This window comes from Halichoerus grypus, chromosome 2 (assembly GCF_964656455.1).
Source record: "Halichoerus grypus chromosome 2, mHalGry1.hap1.1, whole genome shotgun sequence".
NCBI lineage: Eukaryota > Metazoa > Chordata > Mammalia > Carnivora > Phocidae > Halichoerus > Halichoerus grypus.
The window spans coordinates 184,625,243-184,650,588 of NC_135713.1; the positions used below are offsets into that span (position 1 = coordinate 184,625,243).

At 52.2% G+C, this 25,346-nt stretch overlaps 1 protein-coding gene across 2 annotated transcripts in view; it reads left to right on the forward strand.

The window, feature by feature from the left end:
- FAM117A (family with sequence similarity 117 member A) overlaps positions 1-24,428 on the forward strand; it is a 42,157-nt gene extending 17,729 nt beyond the window's left edge. Inside the window, exons 1-8 of one of the 2 annotated variants that reach the window (XM_078065583.1) lie at positions 3,654-4,271; positions 6,475-6,644; positions 14,952-15,047; positions 16,704-16,814; positions 17,290-17,424; positions 18,559-18,760; positions 20,155-20,305; positions 23,199-24,428. In XM_078065583.1, the coding sequence (XP_077921709.1) occupies positions 4,163-4,271; positions 6,475-6,644; positions 14,952-15,047; positions 16,704-16,814; positions 17,290-17,424; positions 18,559-18,760; positions 20,155-20,305; positions 23,199-23,499 (1,275 nt within the window). In that variant the 5' untranslated portion in view covers positions 3,654-4,162 and the 3' untranslated portion in view covers positions 23,500-24,428. Of the gene's footprint in view, positions 1-3,653; positions 4,272-6,474; positions 6,645-14,951; positions 15,048-16,703; positions 16,815-17,289; positions 17,425-18,558; positions 18,761-20,154; positions 20,306-23,198 lie in introns of those variants that run through there. The other variant, XM_036094871.2, reaches the window with a different exon arrangement.
- The last annotated feature ends 918 nt before the right edge of the window (positions 24,429-25,346 follow it).

Genomic DNA, 25,346 nt, shown 5'->3' on the forward strand with positions numbered 1-25,346 from the left:
GGCCTCGTGTTAATGGAGGGTGGGGGAGAGTAGCCTTGTCTCATTTCCCAGGCTTCTTCATTGCTTCAAAGGTGGTAACGTGAGTGACGTCGCCCACCCCCCCCCCCCCCGATGCCCAGCTGGGACCCTTTGGCCAGCGGCTGCTTTCTCCTTGTAAGCTGCCAAACCTCCACCCCACACTCTATCTCTGGCCAAGCTGAGAAAGGCAGCCACAAAAGCCTCACTTCCTGCATCATCTGCTGCCTTCCCCTGACCCCCTCCTGCCCTTCTCCTGAGTGTTGTCATCCTCCTCCTTTGGGTTCCTGGGGTGAGGGTTTGCTGGTGTGGTCAGGCCTGAGCCAGGGATAGGAGGGAGCCGCAGAGACGGTTTGGTGGTCCTTCTGAAGTGGCATTAGCTGGGGGGACCCCCAGGAGCTGTGTCTGGTAGCCTGGCCCCTAGGGATTACAGCAGCCTTGCACACTTCACCCCCGTGAGCAGCTTCAGGTGCTCCTCCTCCTGTATCACTTATAGGTGCTTATAGGTTGGCTCGGCCTGGGTGCTCAGAATCTGCTCATCAGAGGAATCAGCCCGTCCATGGTGGTGCGCCAGGCCCCTCTTGGCTGCTGTCGGTCCAGTGTCTTGTCTGCTCTTTGCTTTCTGCCCTATGGACTCCTCCCCAACGCACAGACACCCGACTGCTGGCCCTCTGCCCTCAGAGCCCCTGTCCCCACAGCCATACAAATGCAGCAGTTGGGAAACAGAACCGAGTGGCTCTGGAAGATAGCACCTAAGGCTTCTTATCTCCGGTGTGTGTCGTTTTGTTTTGTTTTTTCCATTTGCTGTTGCCCAAGAACACAAGCATCCGCCACTGCTCAGCTGCATGGTGAAATGGCCTGGCCCCGTGCCAGGGTACTTCGCCAGGTGGTTGGGCTGTGGAGGCTGCTGCATGCGATGGGCCGATAATACCCCACAGCGCTGTAAACAGGACACTCCACCCTCCCGCCGGCACCCAGCCGGTGCCCCGGCAGCCTGCTGCTTTGTCATGGCCCGTCATGATCTGGGCATCCCTTCTCAGATAAGGGGAGCCAATTGTCCTCTTGCCCTCCTCCCCGTTTCCCAAATCTGAGAGGGGTACTTTCCAGAAATGAAACCAGTTCAGCTTCCAACCACAAGCAACCGTTGTGACTTCTCAGTGCTTCTTCGCTGACCATAATCACACAATGGCAGGGCAGAACCCAATCCCCAGATCTTTCCGGTATATCCATGAGGGAGAAGGCCACGAGCTCCCATTTCAACTACGCTCACTTGTCAGATTTCTTCGGGGACGTTCCCAGCTGAGCGAGGGCCCCCTGGGCAGCACAGGCACGTGCAAGCCGTCTCTGCACCGTTTCCTCAAGGCGGGGTCCGTGCTGGGTTAGGCTGTCACCGGTCAAAGCTTTGATGCTAAACAAGTACACCTTCCCAAGGGGCAGTGTGGCTGGAACTCATGCTGTGTGTCTTTTCTGGGCTGAATCCTTTTCTAGGCTCCTTTACCCCACCTTCTATCCTAAAGAATTGTGGAGGAGGGATGGTTTAAGTGACATGAAGTGGTTCAACCTAATCTGTTTAGTGAAGACTTAAAAGCGGTTTTGCAACTCCCCTCCTGTTCTTAAAGGCATCGATAGGAAGTAACCGTAGGCTGGGATTGAGCTTCCGCTTGCCAGATGGGAGAGCAGGTCCAGGGAGGTTGGGTGTGTTGGCTGCAGGGCCATCAGGAGGAAGGTAGAGCCTCGGTCAGAAGTGGGTCCCTCACATCTGAGCCTCTTGTGGATATTCGGGGGCCACACTGCTCCAGCCTGTTGCCCGTTGGACGATGGCACAAGACCTGTCGCTGTCTGATTCTAGCTTTAGTTTGTGTTGCACTTGGGGGGAACTTGACACATCGGGTTAGCCCTTCATCGGTTTTGGCGCCCATGTTAGCAGGTGCTCTCCAAACCACTTAGGACGAGGTTTCTGAAATAAGTGCTAAGTTTTCATTTCCTATCAAAATCTAATTTTTCAAAAAGTGGCCCCCCTCATTTTCTGGGCATGAAGGAAACCTGGCATTTTAACTCTCTTCAGAGGTGTTGGGACATGCCAAGAATTGGGGGCTGGGGAGGGGAAGTGGGGACTTGCTGAGGTCTCTGAGACAGAAGGTGATTCTGTCACCTTGTGACTGGTAGGAGCTGTGCCAGCGGGAGGTTGTGGTCACCCTAGAAATAAGGCTGAGGCCCGGCTGCCTCCTTGAGGGAAAAGAAACTGAGACAAGGCCTCCAGCTTGACTTGGATGCAGTAGGAGCTGTGTCAACGGGAGGATGTGGTCACCCTAGAAATAAAGCTGAGGCCTGGCTGCCTCCTTGAGGGAAAAGAAACTGAGGCAAGGCCTCCAGCTTGACTTGGATGCAGTGAGATCCTTGCAGGTCTGGCAGAGAGGAGGGCATCAGGGGCCACTGGTCCTGGATTGGGGTGCTCAGTTTCTCTCCATTCCTGTCTCCCGCCCCCGTCTTGTTTTCTTCCTTCCTTTATTTATTTATTTATTTTTATTGTGTAATTTTTTTTGTATATGGAAGAGCAAGTCAGGACCCATGACGCCCTCAGAGTCTTTGTGAATCGCTTTGGTCCAAGGTAGCCAGAAAGCATGTAGAGTTGACCAAAGTGGATGGTTGGATTCTCACCACGAATTCCAGGATTCTGGGTCCTCCTTCACCCCAGGAGTGCCGGGAGTACGGTCCCATCTCTGATGGCTGCCCTTGAGATTGGATTCCTACTGTAGCTCATGAGCGGGGTGGGATAGGAGGGGTAATGCGAACTGATACCAAACGCGTGTGGTTTAAATTGTCCCTGGGAGATAGTAGAATCCCAAGGTTTCAAAGACTTCAAAAAAAACAACCCAACCAACCCGAAAAACAGAAAGTCAGTACAGGCACCTGGGAAATGCCGGCCGTCAAAAGACTCCCTTCCCCGAAAAGGAGCTAAAAAGACAGTCCTTCCTGCAGGTGTCTAGGCAGGTGTCCCCTGCAACCTCCGAGAGCGTTCCTGATGCCGAAGGGCCAGGAGCCCAAGTGGGGTGATTGAAGAGGAAGGAGGCTTGGCTTTAGGCGTAGGACTGCCTCGGACCTCGTGGGCAACCGAGTCCAGTCAGAGATTGGCCCTTTCCGGGCCTCGGTTCCCTTACAATCCCCCCAAGCCCCTTTCGGGGCTGATGGGAGAGTAAAGACCCATATGAAAGGACTGTGCAGATGGGGTGAACCTTAAAAGTTCTGTATAAATACCGGAGAGCTCTCATGGTCTCAGTAAAAGAAAAATCTCCGGGAGGCTTTTGCTGCACTTTCTGCCGAGGGCTGGGCGAGGCTGTTCACAGAAATCCCTCCTCGCTGCTGAAGCAGCTGTCAGGATCACCGTGTTCTGGCCTTTATGGTGGCCTCTTGCTCATCGGCTTCCCACCTGCCTCTCTGCCGCTCTGTCACGTGTTCCCGTAAACTTGCTTTCTGGGGCTGCCGCCCGCCTCATCCCCAGGCTCTCCCAGACGGTTTCGGAGGCCCACAGGGCAGCAGTGTTGTGTCTGACCTGCCTGCCAGCATGCGTCAAAACCTCCCCAAAATATCTGGATCGACACCTTTTAAACCCAGGACTTTTAAGAGTTTGGCATGCTAGTGTGGGAGGTGAAGTTGGGGTTTGAACCCAGCGTGCCTGTCACTGACTTACTGGTGACAAGGCACAGGGAGGAGAAGAGAGAGGCCAGGCCTTCCTAAGCCAGAGAGAGGTAGAGACAGGCAGCCCTAGGGGCTTTACTCGTGGGGGGCGGGTTGAGCATGGATGTGCAAGGCAGACAAACTTCGAATCCATGATGTAATTAGAGCAGGTGTTCCCTTGTAGTAACGGTTTTTTGATTTTATATGAGTACTTAGGCATCTGCCAAACACCAGCCCTATGTTCTCGGCACTGTGTGGGGTACAAAGATAAATTAGAGACAGTCCTTGGCCGCAGGTTGTTTATTATCTAGGAGTTAAAATACCCATAATCCAAGAGAGAGGATTCTAAGTACTAGAAGAGTACAAAGTGCTGGGGAAAATCAGAAAATCCTTCCAGGGAATCCAGAAGGCTTTGTGGGTGTAAAGGCAGGCTGGCCCCAACGCATGGGGCAGATTTCAACTCTGGGCACCTATGCAAAACCTCAGAGGAGGGAAGACACAGGACATGGGTGGGAAATGGTTCATAGTACAGCTTGTCCAGGACATAGAGACCTTGAAGAGGAGTGAAATGTACAGGAAAGGTAAGTAGGACCAGAACATGAGGCCTTTGGCTACTGTCTTTGAAAACGAGCCTTTGAAGAGTTTTAACAGAAATGTTAAGATCTTTTAAAAGGATATCTTGTAGGTCAATATATATTATTTGGAAGAGGGTTCATGGTATAAGGTGAAAACATATTGCAAAACAATATATATAGTATGGTCCCATTTTTTATTTTAAAACCTACACAGAGCAGTCAGGCTGACAAGGATCTCTCTCATAGTATTGCAGTGATTATCTCTGGATGTTGAGATTCGAGGTTTTTCTTTTTGTTTATATATTTCCTGACCTTTCTGCAATTCACACTTACTACTTTTGCAATGTGTCATTTTCTTTTAAATGAACACATATGCTAGCTGAGGGAGAGGACTCAGAAATATGCCAGGAATTAGATAAAAACAGACTGAAAGTTATCCATGCAGTAACATTTGTGATATCTAGATTGTGGGCAGGGAAACCCCTCAAGTGGACAACTGTATACCAACCTAGGGGGATATTATGTAGTCATTGGAAATGACAAATATGTAGATTGTTGATACCTGGAAATGGGTATATGAAATGGGTAGAACAAAGGAGAACATAATGTATATTTCACATTGGTTACTACTATGTCAAAATGTGTGTAAATACAAAGATGGATTTGGAGAATATACAGTGTTTTAGCATCTGCTTTTCTATCATGGTAAATGCTTAACATAAATTTTACCGTTTAACCATTTTAAGTTCATAATTCAGTGGCATTAAGTACATTCACGATATTGTGCAACCATCCCCACTATCCATTTCTAGAACATTATCATCATGCCAAGCAGAAACTCTGTGCCCATAAATAATAACTCCCCATTCCCTTCACCCCCTAAGTCCCTCATAACCTCTATTCTACTTTCTGTCCCTATGACTTTGCCTCACAGAAGTAGAATCATACAATATTAGTCCTTCTGTGTCTGTTTTATTTCACTTAGTATAATGTTTTGGAGTTTCGTTGTATTGCAGAATGTATCAGAATTTCATCCCCCTTTGAGATTAATGATCCATCGCATGTATACACCACATTTGGTTTATCCATTCATATGTCGATGGACACCTGGTTGCTTCTACCTTTCGGTTATTGTGAATAGCGCTGCTATGAACATGAGTGCGCAAGACCCTGCTTTTGGTTCTTCTGTATATTTACCTAGAAGCGCAATGGCTGGATTGTATGGTAATTTTATGTTTAATTTTTTGAGGAACTGCCAACCTGTTGGTGTCGTTTTAATATAAAGCTCTTAAAGTTTGTTTATACCTACGATCCTAAATGCACACATGAATTATCAAGGGATTACTACAGATGTGAAAATGTTTTGCTCTGTTAAAGGAAAGAGGCTTTACAGATCTTAAGATAGTAGAATGTTTTGAATGTGGCCGTGGAAAGCAGGGTCAACCCAGACAGATGATTGAAACTTACAGATGATTCCAGAACCCTTACATTTTATCAACAGTCTCAATTTTTACCTTCTCCCAAAAAGCTTTAACCAAGGTAAAAATTAAATAGATGGATTTATAATTGCTTTATTTTTGTCCCATTTAGCCAGAAGAGGGGAGACAGAGGAGGGAACCAAAAGACTGATTTTCCTAAGCTGGATTCCTCCATCCCGGATGGTTGAAAGGAGTTCTATTGTTTCTTTGTCTCAGTCACCTAGGTTCCCTGAGCTAACCAGTCATGAAGGAAGTATGAAGAGTCCTTCAGTTAATTGGGTTGAATTTGTGCAGTGCTTAGGAGCCCTGCGGTGGGTGCTGGAGAGAGGAAGAGCAAGGGATAAAAGATTGGTTTGGGGCCCCTTAGAGTTCCCTCGTTAATGATGGGAAACAGTCCTGCTCTCTGGAACTCAATCCGAGACTTAGGAGTTCAGGGCTCATAGTCCACTAGGAACAGGAAAAAGATAGAAGACATTTATAAAGTAACCCCTTGTCTAAAGTAAAATGATGTAAATTGTTTCCAGTGATAAAGGCCAGCTGGTTAAGTCAGAAAAGCTCTGGTCAGACTGTATTTGCTTTTATGGGCCGCTTCAAAGAATCTTTTAGGAGGGAGGTGTATACAAGTGAAGACGTGGCCGTCAGGTGAGGCTTTCCTAGGAGACAGAAGGTTGGTTACCTCGTCTCCTTCCTCCATGCTGATGTCAAGGTGTGCGGGCTGTGCTCTCTTCCAGCCAGCGTCCCATGCTCCGTGGCCCCAGAAAAGTCAGTGTGTAGGCCTCAGCCACCCCAGGTCCGGCGTACATTCTCCCTGGACACCATCCTCAGCTCCTACCTTCTGGGCCAGTGGCCACGAGATGCCGATGGGGCCTTCACCTGCTGTACCAATGACAAAGCCACCCAGGTAATGACGTGCTCTCCTAAGGGGATAAGGATGGGGGGTGGGGGCTGGCTGAGGAGACCTTTGGTCTACTTACCAACTCTCGGTCACTGAAATGATCTGTCCTGGGTTTTGGCTGCATATCTTCACCATATGGCTTTTCAGCATCTGATATTTTACCAGCTTGGTTTTCTCTGTAAACTTACGTGAGAACGAGTTTGCATTCCACCTGGCTGGTGGAAGAGAGAAGTCAATCTGGGTTTTCCAGTCTGGCTATGAGTATTCGTGTGTGGGTAAGCAAGAGTTGACTTTGGAATCTCTTCTAGGTTTTCAAAAATGAGATTTACCTTTCTAAAATTAAGCAAGCCAACATTCAACTGAGTTTGTATTCCCCAGACAACTGGGAGAGAGGCCCAAAAAGTGTGTTGAGCCTGGATAGATCCTGCTGGAGCAGTAAGAGTGGAAAGCTCTCAGATAATGAAGACTCAAGCCCTAGCCAGCAGCCCATGGGAGTCCACTGGGCCAGTTCGAGTCCTTTGGAGCCCAGGTCCTCTCTGTCAGTATTTTTCTTCCTGGCAGTCTTTTCTTTCTTTTTTTTTTTTTTAAAGATTTTATTTATTTATTTGACAGAGAGAGACACAGTGAGAGAGGGAACACAAGCAGGGGGAGTGGGAGAGGGAGAAGCAGGCTTCCTGCAGAGCAGAGAGCCCGATGCGGGGCTTGATCCCAGGACCCTGGGATCATGACCTGAGCCGAAGGCAGACACTTAACGACTGAGCCACCCAGGCGCCCCCTGGCAGTCTTTTCAATAAGAATCCTAAACTTGGAAGGAATCTCCGCAGATAATCCACCCAAACTCCAGGCTTCCCAGAGTTTTTGAATAAGATAGTGTTGACCGGAGCAAGGAGTCGTCTCCTGTGTAAAATTTTGTCTCTCTTTTTTTTAGATTTATTTATTTATTTGAGAGAGAGAGGGAGAGAGCGTGCCTGCAGGGGTGGGGAGGGGCAGAGGGAGAGAGAGAATTCCAAGCAGACTCCCAGCTGAGCACGGAGCCCAACTCGGGGCTCGATCTCACGACCCTGAGATCACGACCTGAGCCAAAATCAAGAGTCAGACACTCAACCGACTGAGACACCCAGGCGCCCCCATACAAAGATATATCTTAATCTGATTCAGGACTTCAACATTCTTAGCAGTTGTTCAGAGTCCAGTCTTTTCTCTTTTGATACAGTTTAAACCCATGCCTGTTTGACTTCAGAACAAATGAGTTGTTCTCAGGAAAGAGGAAACAGGGTGGGAAGAACAGGGGCTCAGAAGCGGCCCTGTATCTTGGGGGTCCTGGGCAAGTCGGCTCTTCCTTTGCAAGCCGGGAGCGTGTGCCCACTCTTCTTGCTCGCAGGTGGAGTGACAGCCAAGCGTGAAAGTGTTCCGTGCACTCACGTCCCCTACCTCCTCTTTTGTGCATGTCCCGTTGGTCCCCTTCTTTTATTTATTTATTTATTTTAGTGAGATCCATTTTCAAATGTTGCTAGTGAACATCTAAATGCCCAGTACTGTTCTCGGCATGTCGGAATGAAGGATAAGGAAATGAGAACAAGATTTGGCCTCTGTGAGTCTGGATGCCAGTTCCATGAAGGCCAGTGAACAGACAGCCAAGGGATGAGATGGGGCCAAATGTTTGGCATGGTTTAGAGGAGAGGAATTCTCATGGGAATGCCCCACCTTGAACCAACAAGAATTTGCTGCAGCTGAGATCAGTGGCCCTCTTTAGATCTACAAACAGAAAGTGAAGGGAGGACAGACTCCAGTGGTGGACGGCGGGGGCCTGCTTCCTTGGAGCCCCAGGCACTGCTGTTCCCTGCATCCCTGGGAAAGGCTGAGTAAGATGGCTTCTGCTTTGCCCTCATAGGCCTGGGGTACACACCCCCTTCTCTTTGGAGAGTAGTGTTTAATCCAAACAATGTATCTAGTCAAGTAGGGCTTCCCGGAGGACAGGACCCGAGGCTGCTTCTGGTGTGCAAGCTCATGAGTGCATCCCCCTTTGTTGGGTACGGGCTTCCCACCTCTCCCCATCTCTGTCACTTCCGGCCACCAACCTTCTAGGAAGCCTCTACCCCACTCCTTGGAGAGTGTTCTCTTTGTCAACTCAAGGGAGGGTTGGCCTCAGATGTTCCCTGGCGGGATTTAGAGGCCTGGGCTCTAGGCTATGTGTTTTTGCTCGGGCTCCAGCTGCAGGCCAGATCTTTTATATAACAAGTCTGGGCTTCTTGCCACGGCAAGACAGAGGTCAGCGATGCGCCTCCGTGGGTCTGGCAAGGCCAAGCTGTGCAGCTTTCCTCTTTTCCCGGGATGGGCTCCAGCCCTCGAGGAACTCTTAGCAACCTGTCAATATTGTGGCTGGAGTCAAGAGGTAGGAGAATTCTGATCAACGTAGGCATCCAAACCAAAATATGCGCTCTGCCCATCTTTCAGTCCTGGTCTTCTGGGAATTTTCTGCTTCTGGATTTTGGGCTCCAGTCAAATTCCTGTTCGAGCCCCCCCTAGCCTGACACAAACTACCTCCTTCAACACTGGCATTACACCAGGAAGACCTGAGGCTCTGCTGACCTCTCTCTAAATGATTGCTGTTCCTTCTCTCCAGAGCATGGGCATATCCCCAGAACGGGCTAGATACAAGGGGCATGGACAAGGGTAGAGGGAAGGTGGGGAGGCAAGATTTACCAAAGTCCTTGAAAGCTTTTATGTTGTTAAAAAAAAATAGATTGAGGCCAGCACCTTTCCCTCATTTCTCTGAGCCCTACCCCTGCTTCCTGCCCCTTCTCTTCCAGACACACCAGTGTAGCACTTCTACTGTGTCTGGCAGGCAGGCCCTCACTTCTGTCCTCCTGTTTGCCCTCCCACCCCCCACCCCAGAGCCAGCAGCTCGAGTGTGGCGTTCCTGGGGACATGCCTTGTAGTGAGGGCAGCACCATAGTTGGGCTGAACCTCCTAGAGGAAACAAGAACCCTGCCCGTTCCAAGCAAGTTTCTGACCTGGGCCGCAGACACAGAGCACCTGCCATTTAGATAGCCAAGCGTGCTGCATTCTCGAGTCTTCCTCGCAAGATGGCTACCCAAGTTATTTGGGGCAGGGGAGGAAGAGAGGTGGCTGAGTCTTATTTGGGGAATTGGGTGTCCTGTGAAATTCTGCGTGTTCTGAGCCAGGAAGAGCAATGGGAGAGAGCTGCCCAGGTCTCCCAGAGACAAGCTTGGTGAGCCCAAGGAAGAGCTTGGGTGCAGCGGGAGTGGGGCACAGAGCGGCCAGCTGGGGAGGACTAGCAAGGCTCCTGGATGGAGTCCCCATCATCGGAAGGAGGTTCTTTATGTCTTGGAGGACTTTGTCAGGATTCTGCAGGCCAATCTGAATACGTTTTCCCCTCTCTGGACCGCCCTGTCCCCAGATCAGCTGGTAAACCCGAGCTGGCCACCAAGTGCTCTGGGCTGGCCCTGCTAGTGGCGGGCCAGGGCGGGGTACCATCTCCACCTCCCGTCTTGCTGTGCAAAGCACTCGTGTCTCCGTGCACTCTTCTGCAGGGAGGAAGTGGTCTCACCACAGCTGGAATGACTGTTTGAGCACAGTTCCCCTGCTGGTCTCATCCTGCAGACAGACGGGACCCTGGGTTCCCGCTCTGCCCGGCCCCCTGTGCTGCTTATCCCAGCCCTGCTTCCTCCGCATGCTCCAGGGGAGGTGCGGAAGCCTCTAGCATGGACTTTCTTCTTTAGGCTTGATTTATCCGATGGAGGAAAAAAATAGCTGAAGTCCTTGACAAATCTCCGAGAGTGTCTTGTAGGCCAGAGGCAGAGGCGGCCTTCTTTGTTGAGGAGGACGTCCCTTTCTGGGACTTTTCCCTACTGTGTGTCCTTTCCTTTCATTACTCTTTTTCCCAAGCCAGTGCCTCGGCGTTTAGTGATGACACATGATCGAGTCTGCCCATCACAGGCTTGCTTTCTGGGTGTGGGGGCCTGGGCATGGTGCCTGTTTTCCAAACTGGCGAGCAGGACCAGTTGGTCAGCATATGGTTTGACAGCAGCACAGAATATTTGAAAATGGGTCCATGATGGAAAATCTGAGGGTTACATAGTCACTGGAGGGCCAGGGACGGTGGCCTTGGCCACCTCCAGCCGGAGTTCCTGGCTCGGGCCAGCGGACCACCCTCAGAGAGCCTTTTCCTGCCTGTGTTTCGCCAGAGTCCCCCAGGGGCTGATTCCCTGCCGAATGTCATGTTCCACACGTAGTTCCAGAGCATCTTCTGTACCAGGCCAGGCACCACACTGTTCTTGGTCCCTGCATAGGTATATGGGGCTGTGTTTCCAGGGCCTAACTGGCTCCACCAAGGTCCCTGGAGACAGCAGGGCCGGGACCCTTGCCTGGGAGTCCAGGTAGAAACTGAGTTGGGTTGGGGTCAGAGAAACAGGTTCTAGTTTGGAGGGTTTTTGGCTCCATCCCACCCCTGTCTTCTTGTTCTATCGGGCTGTTCTTTGGACAGCTGTCCTCCACCCCCACACCCACTTATCCTTCCGCATGTGGCTCTGAGAGCTCAGAAGCCCAGGCAAGGCTTCCTGGGTTTGACCCACATCCAGTTGTGCATAATTCGAGCGTCATCTGCACAGGTGGCTGATGTCACTCAGGGCTAGTACATGGTCCTGCTTGTCTCTCAGCTGCTCCCCTTGGGCCAAGGTGTTAAAATAAATCTGTTCCAGTGCATGAATCCCCTTGACAAATATGATGTTTTGATCTGCTGACCAAAAGCTCAAGCTCCACTCCACTTCCAAAGGATCATGTGGAGCGACTCCTTCCATTGCTGTCCTGCCGCATGGCTCGACCCTTATTGTGCCATAAAGGGGCACTCTTCGAAGGGGAGCCTTTCTGTGCCCCAGGGAGACCTTGGCTCAGACCTCTGTGGTGAGACCCAGAGGTGAAGCGGCCCGTCTACCCAGATGCACTGGAACTAGGGAGCAGGGCATGGTCCCCACTCTTGACATGCCCCGTTGAGTCGGAGGGGCCAAAGCCCACACCTGTGCATGAGCCTGCCTTACAGATGCTCAAAGCCAGCATGGACGCAGCTTCATACACAGGATGACCTACTGTGTTAGCTTCCCGGGGCTGCTGTGACAAATGACCTCAAACTTCATGGCTTAAAACAACAAACCTTATTCTCTCACAGGTCTGGGGGCCAGAAGTCAAATTCTGTTTCACTGGGCCAAGATCAAGGTGTTGGCAGGGCTGCGCACTCTCTGGAGACTCGCTGAGAGATCCATTCCTTGCATCTTCCAGCTTCTGTGGCTGCCAGCGTTCCTTGGCTTGTGGCCACATCACTCCAGTGTCTGCCTTTGTGGTCACATCCCCTTATCTTTCTCCGTGTGTGTCTGATTGCCCTTGTCTCTCTTATAAGGACACTTGTAATGGCCTAATTTGTCTGGATAATCCAGGATAATCTTCCCATCTCAAGATCCAAACTTAATCACATCTGCAAAAACTTTACCATATAAGGTAACACTTATAGGTTCCAGGGATCGGGACCTGGTATCTTTGTAGGGCCATTTTTCAGGCTATCACACCTACTGACCTCCTCATCTACTGCTTTGCCTCTTGCTCACTCTGCTCCAGCCATACTGGCCTCCTTATCATTCTCAAACAAACCAGGCTTGCTCCTGCCTCAGGGCCTTTGCGCTTGCTATTCCCTCTGTCTGGATCACTGTTACCTTAGATACCCACATGGCTCACTCCCACATCCCCTTCACGTTTTCCTTCAGATGTTACTCTTTCATTGAGGATGTCCCTGACATTTAAAATCACGTTCCCCTGCCCAGCATTCCTATCTCCTTTTGTTGCTGTGTTTTCCTCTTAGTACTTATCACTGTTTCAACTATGCCCCCAACTAGAACGTAAACTCAAAGGGGACAAGAATTTTTGTTGTTTTGTGCATTGCTGTGTTGCCAGCCCTGGAATGGTACCTGACACGCAGTGCGCATTCAGTAACTATACGCTGAGCGTGTGGATGATGGATACTCGGAGCCTATCTGTACGGAGGAGACGTGGGGCCGAGGAGCAGTCAGCACGAGGTAGACAAGTTAGACGGGCTCCCCGCGGGCAAGGCTGGGAAGTTGGTAGGGCAGGCCCTCTGAGACGGAGAGGCCAGGCTTGGGGTCCAGGGCAAGGGGAGAAAGGAGGCAGAGCTAGGTTTGCCTGGATGCAATGAGGGCCCGGTACAGAGGGCCCGTGGGATGGAAGGTAAAATGGCGCCATCTGTGACCAGGGGCTGGCCGAGTGTTGAGGCAGGACAATAGCCTTGATAGCATGGTTTACCCAGAGGCAGCAGCGGTTGCGGGAGGATGTGGCTGAGCAGAGAGAGGTGAGGCAAGATGGACCGAGAGACACGATCCCAGTTTGGCATGAATTTTCACATCCTTTCTAGCCTCTGCTGCCAGCCCACGTTTCTCCTTCCACCCTCTCACGCATCTCAGAAGGAAGGAGGCAGTTGAAGAGTCTGCAAGAGATGTTAATAGAGCTGCTGACAGCCTGGATGGGGCTGTTGTGAGTGCGGTACCTTCCTAGTGGAAGGGAAATGGGCATCACCAGCTTAGCCTTCGCCATCCCTCCCCTGTGGCCTCGGCCACCTTCCAGGGACAGCAGGCTTGCGTGGAGCTCAGCTTGGATGAGCAGAGCTAACGATCTGTAGGGTTGGCTTTGGAGCTCCGGGAGTGGAGGCGCGTTTGTGTGTCTGCTGGGCCGAGGGGGCTCTGGGAGAGGGGGCCCTCCTCCTCACTTTGCAGTATGTGCGGCAGCTTTCCTCAGGCTCTGGCTGCCGGCACCCCAGTTTGGGGAGACGCAGGCATTTGGGAGTCGACCAGTTAGCCGCTTGGTTGCCGAATGCTGTCACAGCCAGCTTTACCTCGAGGGCTTGGGCTGCGGCCTGAAGGATGCGCTGCCTGCCCTCTTCCTGAAGGACGGGGGTGTGAAGACTGGAGCCCTGGCCCGTCTTCCTTGTGGCGTTGTCAGGGAAGGAGGGTGGGGCAGCGGTCTCACCCTGGCTGTGTCGCATGGCCCGGCAAAGGTCCTGGTCAGCAGCTGGGAGAAGGAAGAGCCAGGGAGACTCAGTCCCCTGTGGCCCCTCCATACAGCTGTCACACAGGGCAATCTGCCCCCCCCCCCCGCCACTCTTCTTCACAGCTGTTGGGTAGTGAGTGGTTGGGGTTCTTCTTCCCCCCCTCTTATCCTCCCCCTTTTCTGTTTGCAACAGCCTCTCGGGGGAGGTCAGCAGATCTGTTGGAGGAGATGGTTCCCAGGCCCTCATGGTTTGGCAGCTCATGTAGAGAAGTCAGAGCTGGTTCCCCTGGAGCATTCCTCCTTGGGCCCCTCCCTTGGAATGGAAGTAGGGGGTGTTGGTGGTGGGAAGTGATCTAGTCCTCCTCTGCCTCATGCTTAAGCCAACAGCTTCCTCCCTCAGGTTGGGGCCCAGGAAGTGGGTCTGCAACTCCCCCTGCCTCAATCTTGGGCCCTTGGCCTTCTATGCAGCTGGGGAGTGGGGAGGAGGCGGGGGGATATGGCCGACTGAGAGGTCTGTTCTCACAAAGGGCAGCACAGGGCCCAGGAGAAGGAGCTGTGATAAAGCCAGAAAGGGTCAGGGTCAGGGCTGAGTTCAGAATTCTGGCTTCCTCCTTCCTGAGAATGTCCCCTCCCATGCCTATTCAGGAGGACTTCAAGTCTGTGTGCAGAGCCCTCCCTGAAACCAGCTCGAGACACTGTGCTACACAGAAGTCTCCTGCTTTGGTCGAAGATGGAGGACGGGGGACCTCTACTGACATTTTTCCTGTTTTACCAAGTAATAATGATTGCTTAATGGAGTCCCGTCTCGTAACTTGTTTTTCACGACATTCCCAGGAACCTGAACTTGTGCCGGACCCATAAAGGGTCCACGAATCGAGGATGCCAGGGGTCCCCCGAGCCCGTGTTCTTCTGGAGCTGGTTGGGAGAGGGAGGGGCAGGACTTGTCCCGTGGGGAGCACCTGGAATAGCTGGGGCCAGAATCCCTGTGTAAAAGTCACAAGAGAGTAAAGAGCAGGTTGGCCTTGTTGGCTCATCAGGGAAGGCTTCCTGGAGGACGTGGACTGGGAGAGTGACGGTGCAGGTGGAGAATCCTCAAAGAATAAAAGAGGCGGGCAGTGTTCAGGAGGCTGATGACCAGACGACAGAGACGCCTTCAAAGAGCCACCGCCTCTGTCCAGGAAGTGGCTGCTTCCCCGGGGCCTGCCCGAGAAGCTGCTCTGTCTCACGGGGTTTCTCCCCCTGCAGACACCCCTGTCCTGGCAAGAGCTGGAAGGTGAGCGGGCCAGCTCCTGCACACACAAGCGCTCGGCGTCCTGGGGCAGCACAGACCACCGAAAAGAGGTATGTGCCCCCTTTGACTCCCTGGCCACAGCAGCTGCCTCCTGTCCACGCCCAGCACCGTGGATGTGTCTGCTCCAAAGTGGCCTCACATCTTCGGTCTCACTTGCCTTTTCCGGATGAGATGGCTCCTTCAAAGCTGCCTGTCAGTGTCCTGGTGGCCCGGCTTAGGAGTCCAGCCCCTTCCGCCAGCAGGGCCTTTGCCAGCGACCGCTGGTGCCCTCCAGCAGCCCAGCGCGGGGTGGGAGCCACCACTGTTCTCGCTTGCTTGGAGCTTGTATCCAGATAAGCTGTTCCGAGTGAGTTTCTGGGAACTGGAAGCCCCCAACCTTACCACCTACTGAACTGTGCATCCAGCCTTTTTTTTGTTTTATTTAAATTTTTTTAGATTTTATTTATTTATTTGACAGAGAGAGAGAGCACAAGCAGGGGGAGCGGCAGGCAGAGGGAGAAGCAGGCTCGCTGCGGAGCAGGGAGCCCGACGCGGGGCTCAATCCCAGGACCCTGGGATCATGACCTGAGCCGAAGGCAGACGCTTAACCGACTGAGCCACCCAGGCATCCCATCCAGCCTTATTTTTAGAAGAGAAAAATAGTTGTGTGTTCCCAAACACTTTTCACTGGCCCTCCCCCTCTCTCAGGAGGACTCCAGTCACTGAGGTTGAATAGAGAGAAACACAGACGGGGATTCCGGGCTCCTAAACCAGCTTCACCTGCCACTCCAACTGGCGGCCCCTGAGGGCCGACTCGCTGGGAGTCACCTCGAGCCTCTCTTGGTTGCAAGAACAGAGAAAATGTGAAGGGAATGCTCTGCAAGTTAAAAGCTAGTGGGAAATATGGAGTTCGGAAATTTTAAGTTCGGAATGATCAGAGTAAGCAAGTTATTTACACTAAGCGTGGAGTCATGGTGTGAATGGTGCCCGATAGCAGATCTAAAACCACTTTCTTCTTGGCAGTGGTCATAACTTGTATGGCTATGGGCGGCAGATCTCCTCTCTGAATCCTATTTCATTGGGGCCCATATTTAAATAGATCTGCATCTCCTGAGCCTTCTCCAGCTGAGGGCGAGTAGGTGGAGAATTACAAATGTGACGGAGACAATAGTCAAAACCATTGATAATAATGCATAATTGTTACAAGATATGAAAGTCAGGACAAAATCTGATACTCCTTCTTGAGCATCAGCTCCTTGCTCAGTGCAGTTTACTTTAAAATGAGGGGAAATCCTTCCATCCTTCCTGGTCCCGGGGCCTTTGAGATAGCTCTGAATGTACTTTGAAGAGTGAATTCAAAAACATCATTTCCCATTTCTATTAATAGAGTAGTATTCCACGCCTTTGGAATCCGTGAAAGACAAAAATGGTTTCGGCATTGCGTATTTTGAAATTTTTGGAAACTGATCCATCTGATTCATATTTCCAACTGATCCGTAGAATACATGATAATTCAGAAACACCAAATATCTAGTTAATAAGGTCTCCAGCTGGCCTGATGAGCGTGTCATCAGTTCTGAACTCACCGAGGTCTCCTGGGAGGTTTTCCATCTTCCTTTTACGCATTATCATGGGCCTCCGGTGGGAGCCACGCCGGGGAGGAGGGACCCCGTGCCCTTTAGCTTTGTTCCACCTGCCTCTCCCCCCTCCCATCTCTGGGCTACCAGATTTCCAAGTTGAAGCAACAGCTGCAGAGGACAAAGCTAAGCCGCAGCGGGAAAGAGAAGGAGCGGGGCTCCCCCCTGCAAGGGGACCATGCAGTGCGGGGAGCACTGAGGGTATGTATGTGTCCGCCCCCTCCCTGGGCCCGCTCCCCTTGTTGTCGCCCGTGGCGGCCCCGTGTGGGCAGGTCCTCGCGGGTCTTACAGCCGCTGACTGAGCCTGCCACGCTGCCCACCCCATGGCCACGTGGCTGCCTAGTTGGTTTGGGCACAAACTGGGGGTCGCTGAGTGAGGCTGGAAGGGCTTTTTGCCCTCACGAATGGCTCTCCCCTCAACCCCCACGCCCCCCTACAATTGACGCAGTGGTGAGCCCGCAAGCGCTAGAACCACGCTCTAGACTCCCAAAGCGCTAACCTCTGGAGAAAAACCCACTGAGCTTTCCTATTGCAGTCAGTCCCCGTGCCCAGATCCTCCTTTATTTGCTTGGTTCTGCTGTGTAGACATGACATTACCCCCTGGTCAGAACTAGTAACTCTACGGGGCTCGGGGGAGGGGGGGGTTCCGTGACCGCTCCATCTGCCTCCTCCTCAGGCGTCCCCTCCCAGCTTCTCCTCAGGGTCACCTGTCTTGCGACTCAGCCCCTGCCTGCACCGGAGCCTGGAAGGGCTCAACCAAGAGCTGGAGGAGGTGTTTGTGAAGGAACAGGGTGAAGAGGAGCTGCTGCGGGTGAGTGGGGCGTGCCCTCGATGCACGACGAGCCAGCGGCTTGCTGAGTGTGGGTGCAGGCCGGCGGGACTCTGGCTCTCTGGGGGCTCCGGGCTGTGGCCACGTCAGCAGCGCGGTGCAAACGCCAGCCTGCACAAGGAACACAAATCGGGTTCATTAGATTCAAATGGACTTGGCCACCAGGACAGCAGAGCCGGGCGGTGGAGCCGGGACAGGCTCGTGGTGCTGGGCAGGAAGAGAGGGAGCGGGGCTCAGTGGAGGGGAGACTTCTCAGCCAGGAGGAAGGGGCTCGGCGCCACTCTTCAGCCAAAGCACCGGCTCCGTGCTCCCTGCGTCCTCATCCCCATCACCATCACTGTCCCCCTCCCGTGCCTCAGTCGCTTGTGTAACCACCTCTCCCCCCATGTCCACCTGGTGACCTGCATTCATCCTTCATGCCCAGTTGCCCCTGTGCAGCCTCCCCCCTCCCCCCCACCCCCACCCCACTCCCAGGCAGAATTATTTGCTACCTTTTCTGCCGTCTCAGGCACATTTTTATACTGACACAGTACAATTGGAGAATGCCAGTTGGGCAGTATTAATATAATTCTAATGGGCACACTCCTCAGTTTATGAGTTACTTGCTAGTTGATTTTTAATTGATGTATATGTAGGATTTGATACCCACCCAGGCACCTGCTCGCAATTCGGTGAGCTGTGGGTACAACTACCATTGATGGCTAAGAAGCAGGGAGGGGGTATTTTATACGTGATAATGATGTGCATGCCTGTCCTGCAGTGGCTTGCGTGGTTAGTGTCCTGGTGGTTCGCCCCCTATCATGCTTCCCAAATGTTCTTCATCTTTGTGTTCCCGGAGAAGGTCCCTGCCCTCGAGGCTTACAGCCTGCTGGTGGCGTCACCATGATGAAACCATACAAATAAACATGTGATTCTAAATTGGGTCGCAAGGGCTAGGGGAGAAATAGGAGGGGCTTTCCCTTAACTCAGTGACTTGAGAAAGCCATGTCCTGGTGTAATTGTGTGTCAGGGATAGAGGCCAGAACAACAGCGAGGGGAGGAGCTTAAGGGTCACTGCCGCTCTCATGGCCAGAAGAGAGGGGCCTGAGAGTCCTTCCCCACCCTCTTCCCTGGCAGATCCTTGATATCCCTGATGGGCACCGCGCCCCTGCTCCCCCCCAGAGTGGCAGCTGTGACCACCCCCTCCTCCTCCTGGAGCCCGGCAACCTTGCCGGCTCTCCCTCCGTGCCCCTGGCATCCCCCCAGCCTTCGGGCCCGGCCAGCCACGAGGAACACCGGGGTGCTGTCGAGGAGCTGGCATCCATTCCCAGTGACAAAGGTAAGCTGAGGGGGGCTGGGGCAGCAGCCTGAGGTACGGGGGACCTCCACGCCCTTTCCCCCTCTAATCAGGTTCAAGCCTGGGAGTCCTCCTTACTAACCAACTAGAATATCATGGGTTGTCTTTATTCTGTATGCGATACTAGCAGTAGTAATGGTCCTTCACACAGATCCTGATTTATAATTTATATAAACTCTCTGCACCCGCACTTCTGTTCTCACTGGGAAGCACGGAAGCAGTGCCTCTCATCCTCCTATTTTGGCTAATGAGTAGAAAGCCTGTGGGTCTGTCCGGCTGGTCCACTGCACGCATTACCAGCAACAGGTCTCAAGGTGTTTGGGAAAGGTAGACAATAAGCGAATGTGGTCTCTTGCCCCAGGGTCACGCTGTTTGACCCGGATTGAAACCCAGGCTTTCCAACTCCAAATCTCTACTTTGTCCTGTGCCCTGGCTCCTTTACGGGAGGATGAGACCCAAGCCCTTCCTCCCCACGATAATGATCCTCCTGTCCCAAAGCACTGTGGCCTGCCTCCCCCAGTTGGATTCTCACAGCGCCCTGTGAGGTAGGCTGGTCAAGGGCATAATCTCACACTACACAGAGGTAAACAGAGCATAGAGTAATAAGGAATAAATGTGAGATAAATACAGATAAAGTCAATATTTGCAGCCTAGGCAAAGTACATTCACTGTGTGGAAAGGGAGAGGATTTTATCCCACAAGTGGGGTTGAGTAAAGACTGCTTCTCTGAGTTGGTACAAGAGCTCTTCCTGGAAGAAGGGATAGCTTTGCAGGGCTGTGGAGAGGACAAAGCTGTGGTGTGTTGGCAGCAGGGCGGTGCGGTCTTGGAAGAAAGCAGGGAGACGGAAGTTAGGATTCCTTTAAGTCAGACTTGGAGTCCCAGTTGTAGTCTACCTCCTGAGAATACAGAATTGCTATTAGACCTGATTTTTCCATCAATTCAACTGTATTTTTTTAAAAGATTTATTTATTTATTTGAGAGAGAGAGCACAGGGGCAGAGGGGCAGAGGGAGAGAGAGAATCCCAAGTAGCCTTCCCGCTCAGCATGGAGCCCGACGTGGGGCTCAGTCTCACAACCCTGAGATCATGACCTGAGCTGAAATCAAGAGTCGGTCACCCAACCGACTGAGCCACCCAGGTGCCCCTCAACTGTATTTTTTTTTATCCTGTATAACAAGATATAGGTTTTTGTAAGCCTTCTTAAAGCTATTTTAAGGTAAATAAAGCATGGACAAACAACCTGGATTAGCATAAGCACTGCCAACCCCCTCACCACATGTCCCAGTCTCGCCCCTTTACACCGAAGCCTGAGCCCAGGAAAGTGGAGAGCCTCCTTTCCTTCAGTTCCACTGGCCTCAGCCTCACTCTGTTTGCAGCCTCCTCTCCGGGCCGCCCAGCCTGCCTTGAAGACAGCAGCCCGTCTCCGGTCCTTGCCTTTGCCGCCTCCCCTCGGCCCAATCACAGCTACGTCTTCAAACGGGAGCCCCCGGAAGGCTGCGAGAGAGTGCGTGTGTTCGAAGAGGCCGTGTGAGTACCTCCTGTGGACCGTGGACCGTGGACCGTGGGCGGGGTGGGCGGGGTGGGGCGGGGCCGGGGATGGGGGTGAGCCCTGCACTGTTCTCTCTGACAGGCCCTTCTTCCATCTTGGGCTCTCTCAGCCTGGGGCCGTTGTCAACTTCAGATGATCGGGAGCACACTTTTGCTACGATCAGACTTGTCGACATGACCTACTCGGAGCCCTTCAATCTTTGCTTATCGTGATCTCTATGGAAACCTGCTCTCTGCCCACATGCCAGCCACAAGTGCTGTGGGAGCTGGAAAGGAAAGAGATCTGAAACCCGAGCCCTTTGTTTTTTCTATTTTTTTTCCATCCCTGGGGAAGGTGTGAGTTTGCTAGATGGTAATCGGAGAGAGAGAGAGCATGTTAGTAGTTCTCTTCAGGCAGAGATGGGAAGTGTTTTGTCCCCAGTGGAGTGGCAGGGGGACCTGAACAGCTTCCTCCCTGCTTCTGAGTCAAGTCTTCACCCTGTCGCTCTAGTGGTTCAAGGGTCATGAACTCCCAGACAGAAATTTCCAGTCCTTACAAGGAAGGACTGTGGAATATTCCAAACCAGGTGGGACAGTTCAGAAGCCGTTCTGATGTTGATTGACTTCTTTACCACGGTTCCCTCCCATTAGCAGAGAGGATGGAGGGCCGAACCTTTCCAAATGCCCACCCGGTCCCCCGTAGCAGGCACCCCAAGAGCTCATTTTCTTCCCCCCACCAGCTTCATAGTCAGAAGGGCAGATTCTCAGTTAGGAAGAATTGGTCCTCGTGTGTGAGCTGAGATGTAGCTAGGACAGGGTTTGAGCCTTGAGAGCTCCATTCACGTCGCAGGTAAGGGACAGTCCATGGTAGCAACAGAGGGTACAGCTAGAAGGCAAAGTAGGAGTTAGGGAGAAAGCCATGGCCCCGGGAGTGTTTGCTCCCAGCTTCGCTATGTAGCTCTCCAAGAAGCCTGGGTCCTCAGGGGTGGCATGGAGGAAAAAGACCAGATCTTGCAGCTTAAGCAGACTTGGGTCTCTCCCCAGTCCACGTTATACTTGAGCAGCCACCGCCTGGGATTGCTTGTGGAAATGAGGCTGGTGCCCATCCTGATTCTTCCACAGACTCACGATGCCAGCCGGGGTCTTCAAGCCATCTCCCCAGGCTTCCTGTCCCTGTGTTAATCCTTTGAGAGAGATGGTGACTCTTGGGGCCCTGGGTGGCTCAGTCGGTTAAGCATCCGACTCTTGATTTCGGCTCAGGTCATGATCTCAAAAAAAAAGAGGTGGTGACCTATGGATTGCTTTCCAAGAGGCCCTGGGAGAGAAATTCTCAGCTCATTGGGGCCTCTTCCTTGTATCAGCTTGCCCATTGGGAAGTTCTTGTTTAGCAATTCTTCTGTCACATTTTCCTTTTCCTAGCTGCTGATCCTATAAGATGGCCTGGATTTCCCAGGAGGGGAATCAAGCCATTCAGGGTCATGCCATTTGTCCTTCGAGAGGGGCTTGGTCTCCTGGGTCACCTTCCCCACGTGGGCATGCACACAGTGAGAGCATTCCCCTCTCCTGCCCATTCCTCACAGTCCATAAAGTGGGATTCTTGTAAACCCTTCTTGGTCAGGGGAGACCTTGCCGCTGTGGACTCTGCTGGGACCCCAGGCCTTCCCAGATACACCCAGCACATGGGTCTTCACCTCTTTCTTCCACCTCTCGCTCTGGGCTCACCCCTGCCCTCCTCCTGTCTTGCTCTTCTTCCTGGATTTGGAATTATTAGAATTCTACAGTTAAAATGGTCATCAATTTCCCATGCTATACCCTAAGTGCATTTTTCTGTCTATATATTATACATAAAGAGGAAGGCAGTCGAGGGATCCACTGGTAACAGAGCTTCACCATCACACCACACATTTGGCTTTTCCCCAGGAGCCCTCGCAACCAGCGGCTTCTCAACCGCTTCCCCTCAGAGCATGGCCAGACACTCCTCTTTATCATAAGGATTCCTTACTCTAGAACTCCCTGACCTCACTCCTTTTATCCTTCCATTTCTTCCACATGATTAGGAAGGTGGGGATGGTTCTTTCCACATTCCAGGTGAGGCAGGTGGGTCAAGAGCACATGGGGAGTTAGAGCCCAGACCTCCTGTTAAGGTCGGCCTGCCTTCCCGCCATGGTTGTTACTTTGCATCTCAGCAAGGGCTTTGAAAAATCACACCTTTCAAATGTGTTCAAGAATGAGACTCTTTAGGTCAGTAGATTTCAATGGGAGACATTCCCCCCCTTCCCCACGCCCTGGGGACATTTGGCGATGTCAGGAAACATTTTTAGTTGTCACAGCTTAAGGGGGACACAGGTGGCTCCCGGCATGTACTGGGCAGGTGCTAGGGGTGCTCTTAAGCATCCTACAATGCACAGGACAGCTCTCCACAACCAAGAATTATCCGGCTCAAAATGGCAATAGTGCTGATGCTGAGAAACCCTGCTTTAGGCTGTCCAAAGTCTTAGAAAATCATTTTGCCTGGGTCTCTGCTTTTAGGCAAGTGGTCTGCCCTCAGAACACTGTTTACTGATGAAATCTCTCAAATTAAAAGATCCCTTGGTCTCCTCTTCTAAAGTCCCCTCGTCAGGAAGTTCTCCTTCCTGTCTAGCTTCAATCCCTCCTGTTTCTAGCTGAAGTAGGTTTCCTGTTGTTCAGCCATATTCCTAATAAATGGATTGCTGCGGGCCTAAAGACTGGATGTTGCTCAGCAGCCTGTAGTTTTTTGGTTGAGTTACCACCCTGTTTGAACAGAGACCCAGCTCCCCTGCTTCCCTGATGCCATGACATCTCCTGTCAGTTCTCACTGGCTGTTTCTCCCCGTGTGTGTGTGTGTGTGTGTGTTTCTCTCTCCATTCTCCAGGTCCCCAGGCCCCGACCTGGCCTTCCTGACTTCCTGTCCTGACAAGAACAAAGTCCATTTCAACCCGACCGGCTCGGCCTTCTGCCCCGTCAGCTTGATGAAGCCCCTCTTCCCCAGCATGGGCTTCATTTTCCGTAACTGCCCCTCAAGCCCGGGGTCCCCCCTTCCCCCTGCCAGCCCCAGGCCACCGCCTCGGAAGGATCCAGAGGCCTCCAAAGCCTCCTCGCTGCCGTTCGAGCCATGGCAGCGCACCCCGCCATCAGAAGAGCCCGTGCTTTTCCAGAGTTCCCTGGTGGTCTGAGGGCCCCAACCCCACCACTTCACCATGGAGACCAGTGCCTTGGTGGCAGGCCCCTCCCTAGCTCCCCTGAGGTGGGGGATGAAGGAGCCCTTCCCTCTTGGCCTTCGAGCACTTTCATTTATTGTGTCAAAGCCCCGGGTCCTCTTTCTGAGGGACACCGGCCCCTCCGAATGTGAGGGGACCTGCCTTCTCCACTAGCAGCTGGGCAGCTCACAAGTCACACCTGTGTTCTTGCCGCCTCTCTCACTTGGTGGAAAACTCACCCGAAGGTCTTGGGTCCCCCACCCCTGGGTGTGAGTCCAAAGGACTGTCTATGGGGCTCTTGACCTTGTCATGGAGCAAGCTGGCCATGATGGAAGGAGAGGGGACACTGCAGATTTCCTTCCCTCTCCTCCACAGCCATGGAAGAGGAGACCCGAAGATAGATAGCCCTATCCTCTCAGCGCCCATCCCCGTGCCTCCCTCTCATTGGAGGAGCTGACCAAAGCAGCCCTAAAGGGCCCTAACGCTTGACCAATCCAGCTGCTGGCAGAGGGGGGAACCAAGCGTTTTCCCAAGTGGCATTTTCATCTCGCTTTCACCCTAAGATTGTCTGAAGCAGCCCAGCTTGCCCAGCCCCAGGTGGGTGGCGGGGGAGAGGGAGAGCTGGTATTCCTCCAGGTGGCAAGCGGCGACTCTACGCCCTCCGCCTGCCCCGGGACTGGGTTGGAGTAGAAAAATGCCTATTTTTCTTGTATCGATGTAGAAACTCTATTTTCTCCCAAAGACACTATTTTTGCAGCTGTTTGAAGTTTGTATATTTTCCGTACTGCAGAGCTTACACAAAATTGAAGAAGAATGTTAATGTTCAAGTTTTCTTATCCTGTGTTTAGAAGTTGTTTTTTGCAGATCTTGGTGTTAATAGACCAAATAAATAAGTATTCCCAGCAGCTTGAGGTTCTGTTAAACATTTTTTGGGGGGAGGGGATTGAGCGTGTGATATTGATCATCCTTGTCTTCAAGAGAGGTCTCTACTTAACACATAATGATGTGGATGTGGGTGTTAACGTGGATGCACAGAGTCCCTGTCCTCAGGTCGCCAGGCTTGGATTCTTTAGATGGACAGCTAAGCAGTAGGGTCCACGGAAAGGCTGTCCAGAATGAAGGGGGTGGTGGAGGGTGGGGTGAAGAAGTCAGTGGGGCAAGTCATTTATTCTTGGATGAGTCTGGAAAAGCTCCCTAGGGAGAGTGGGTTTCCGAGGGGAAGTGAGGGTGACCAAGTTTGACATTGTGGTGCACCGGCAAGGGGAACAGGACCAGGGAATGGTCATCGGGTTGAATCTCTTGGCACAGTTTTAGGGAAGCTTTAGCTCTACTGGAGTATTCTTTCCCTCTCGTGAGTACCCACAACACAGAGGGGTTTGCAGCCTCTCAGCTTTATCATGCTGCACCTGTAAGAGCTCAGAGGCTTTGGGGAGAAATGGGAATAATCATCCCGACATTCTGATGGTGCTTTACGCTTTACAAACTTTTTCACGACATATTATCCCCACTGTATGGGTGAAAAGTTGACTACCCCAAGGGCAGTCATAATAACTACAATTGTATCTATGTCAGAAGACCTCGAGACAAACTCTTAAGGCAGGCTATCCCAACTACCATTCATTGGCCCGGTAAGCATCAGATACCCTGTTAGTGCTTGACATGAAATGTTATCGAAATACCACAACAACCCAATGAGGGAAATGTGATAAACCCCACTGTACTGATAAGAGGACAGAAAGATTGTATAACTTTACCCCCAAGACACAGATAGGAAGTGGGGGAGCTAAGATGGGGAAGCAGATCCCTTGAATCCAGTGCCCATG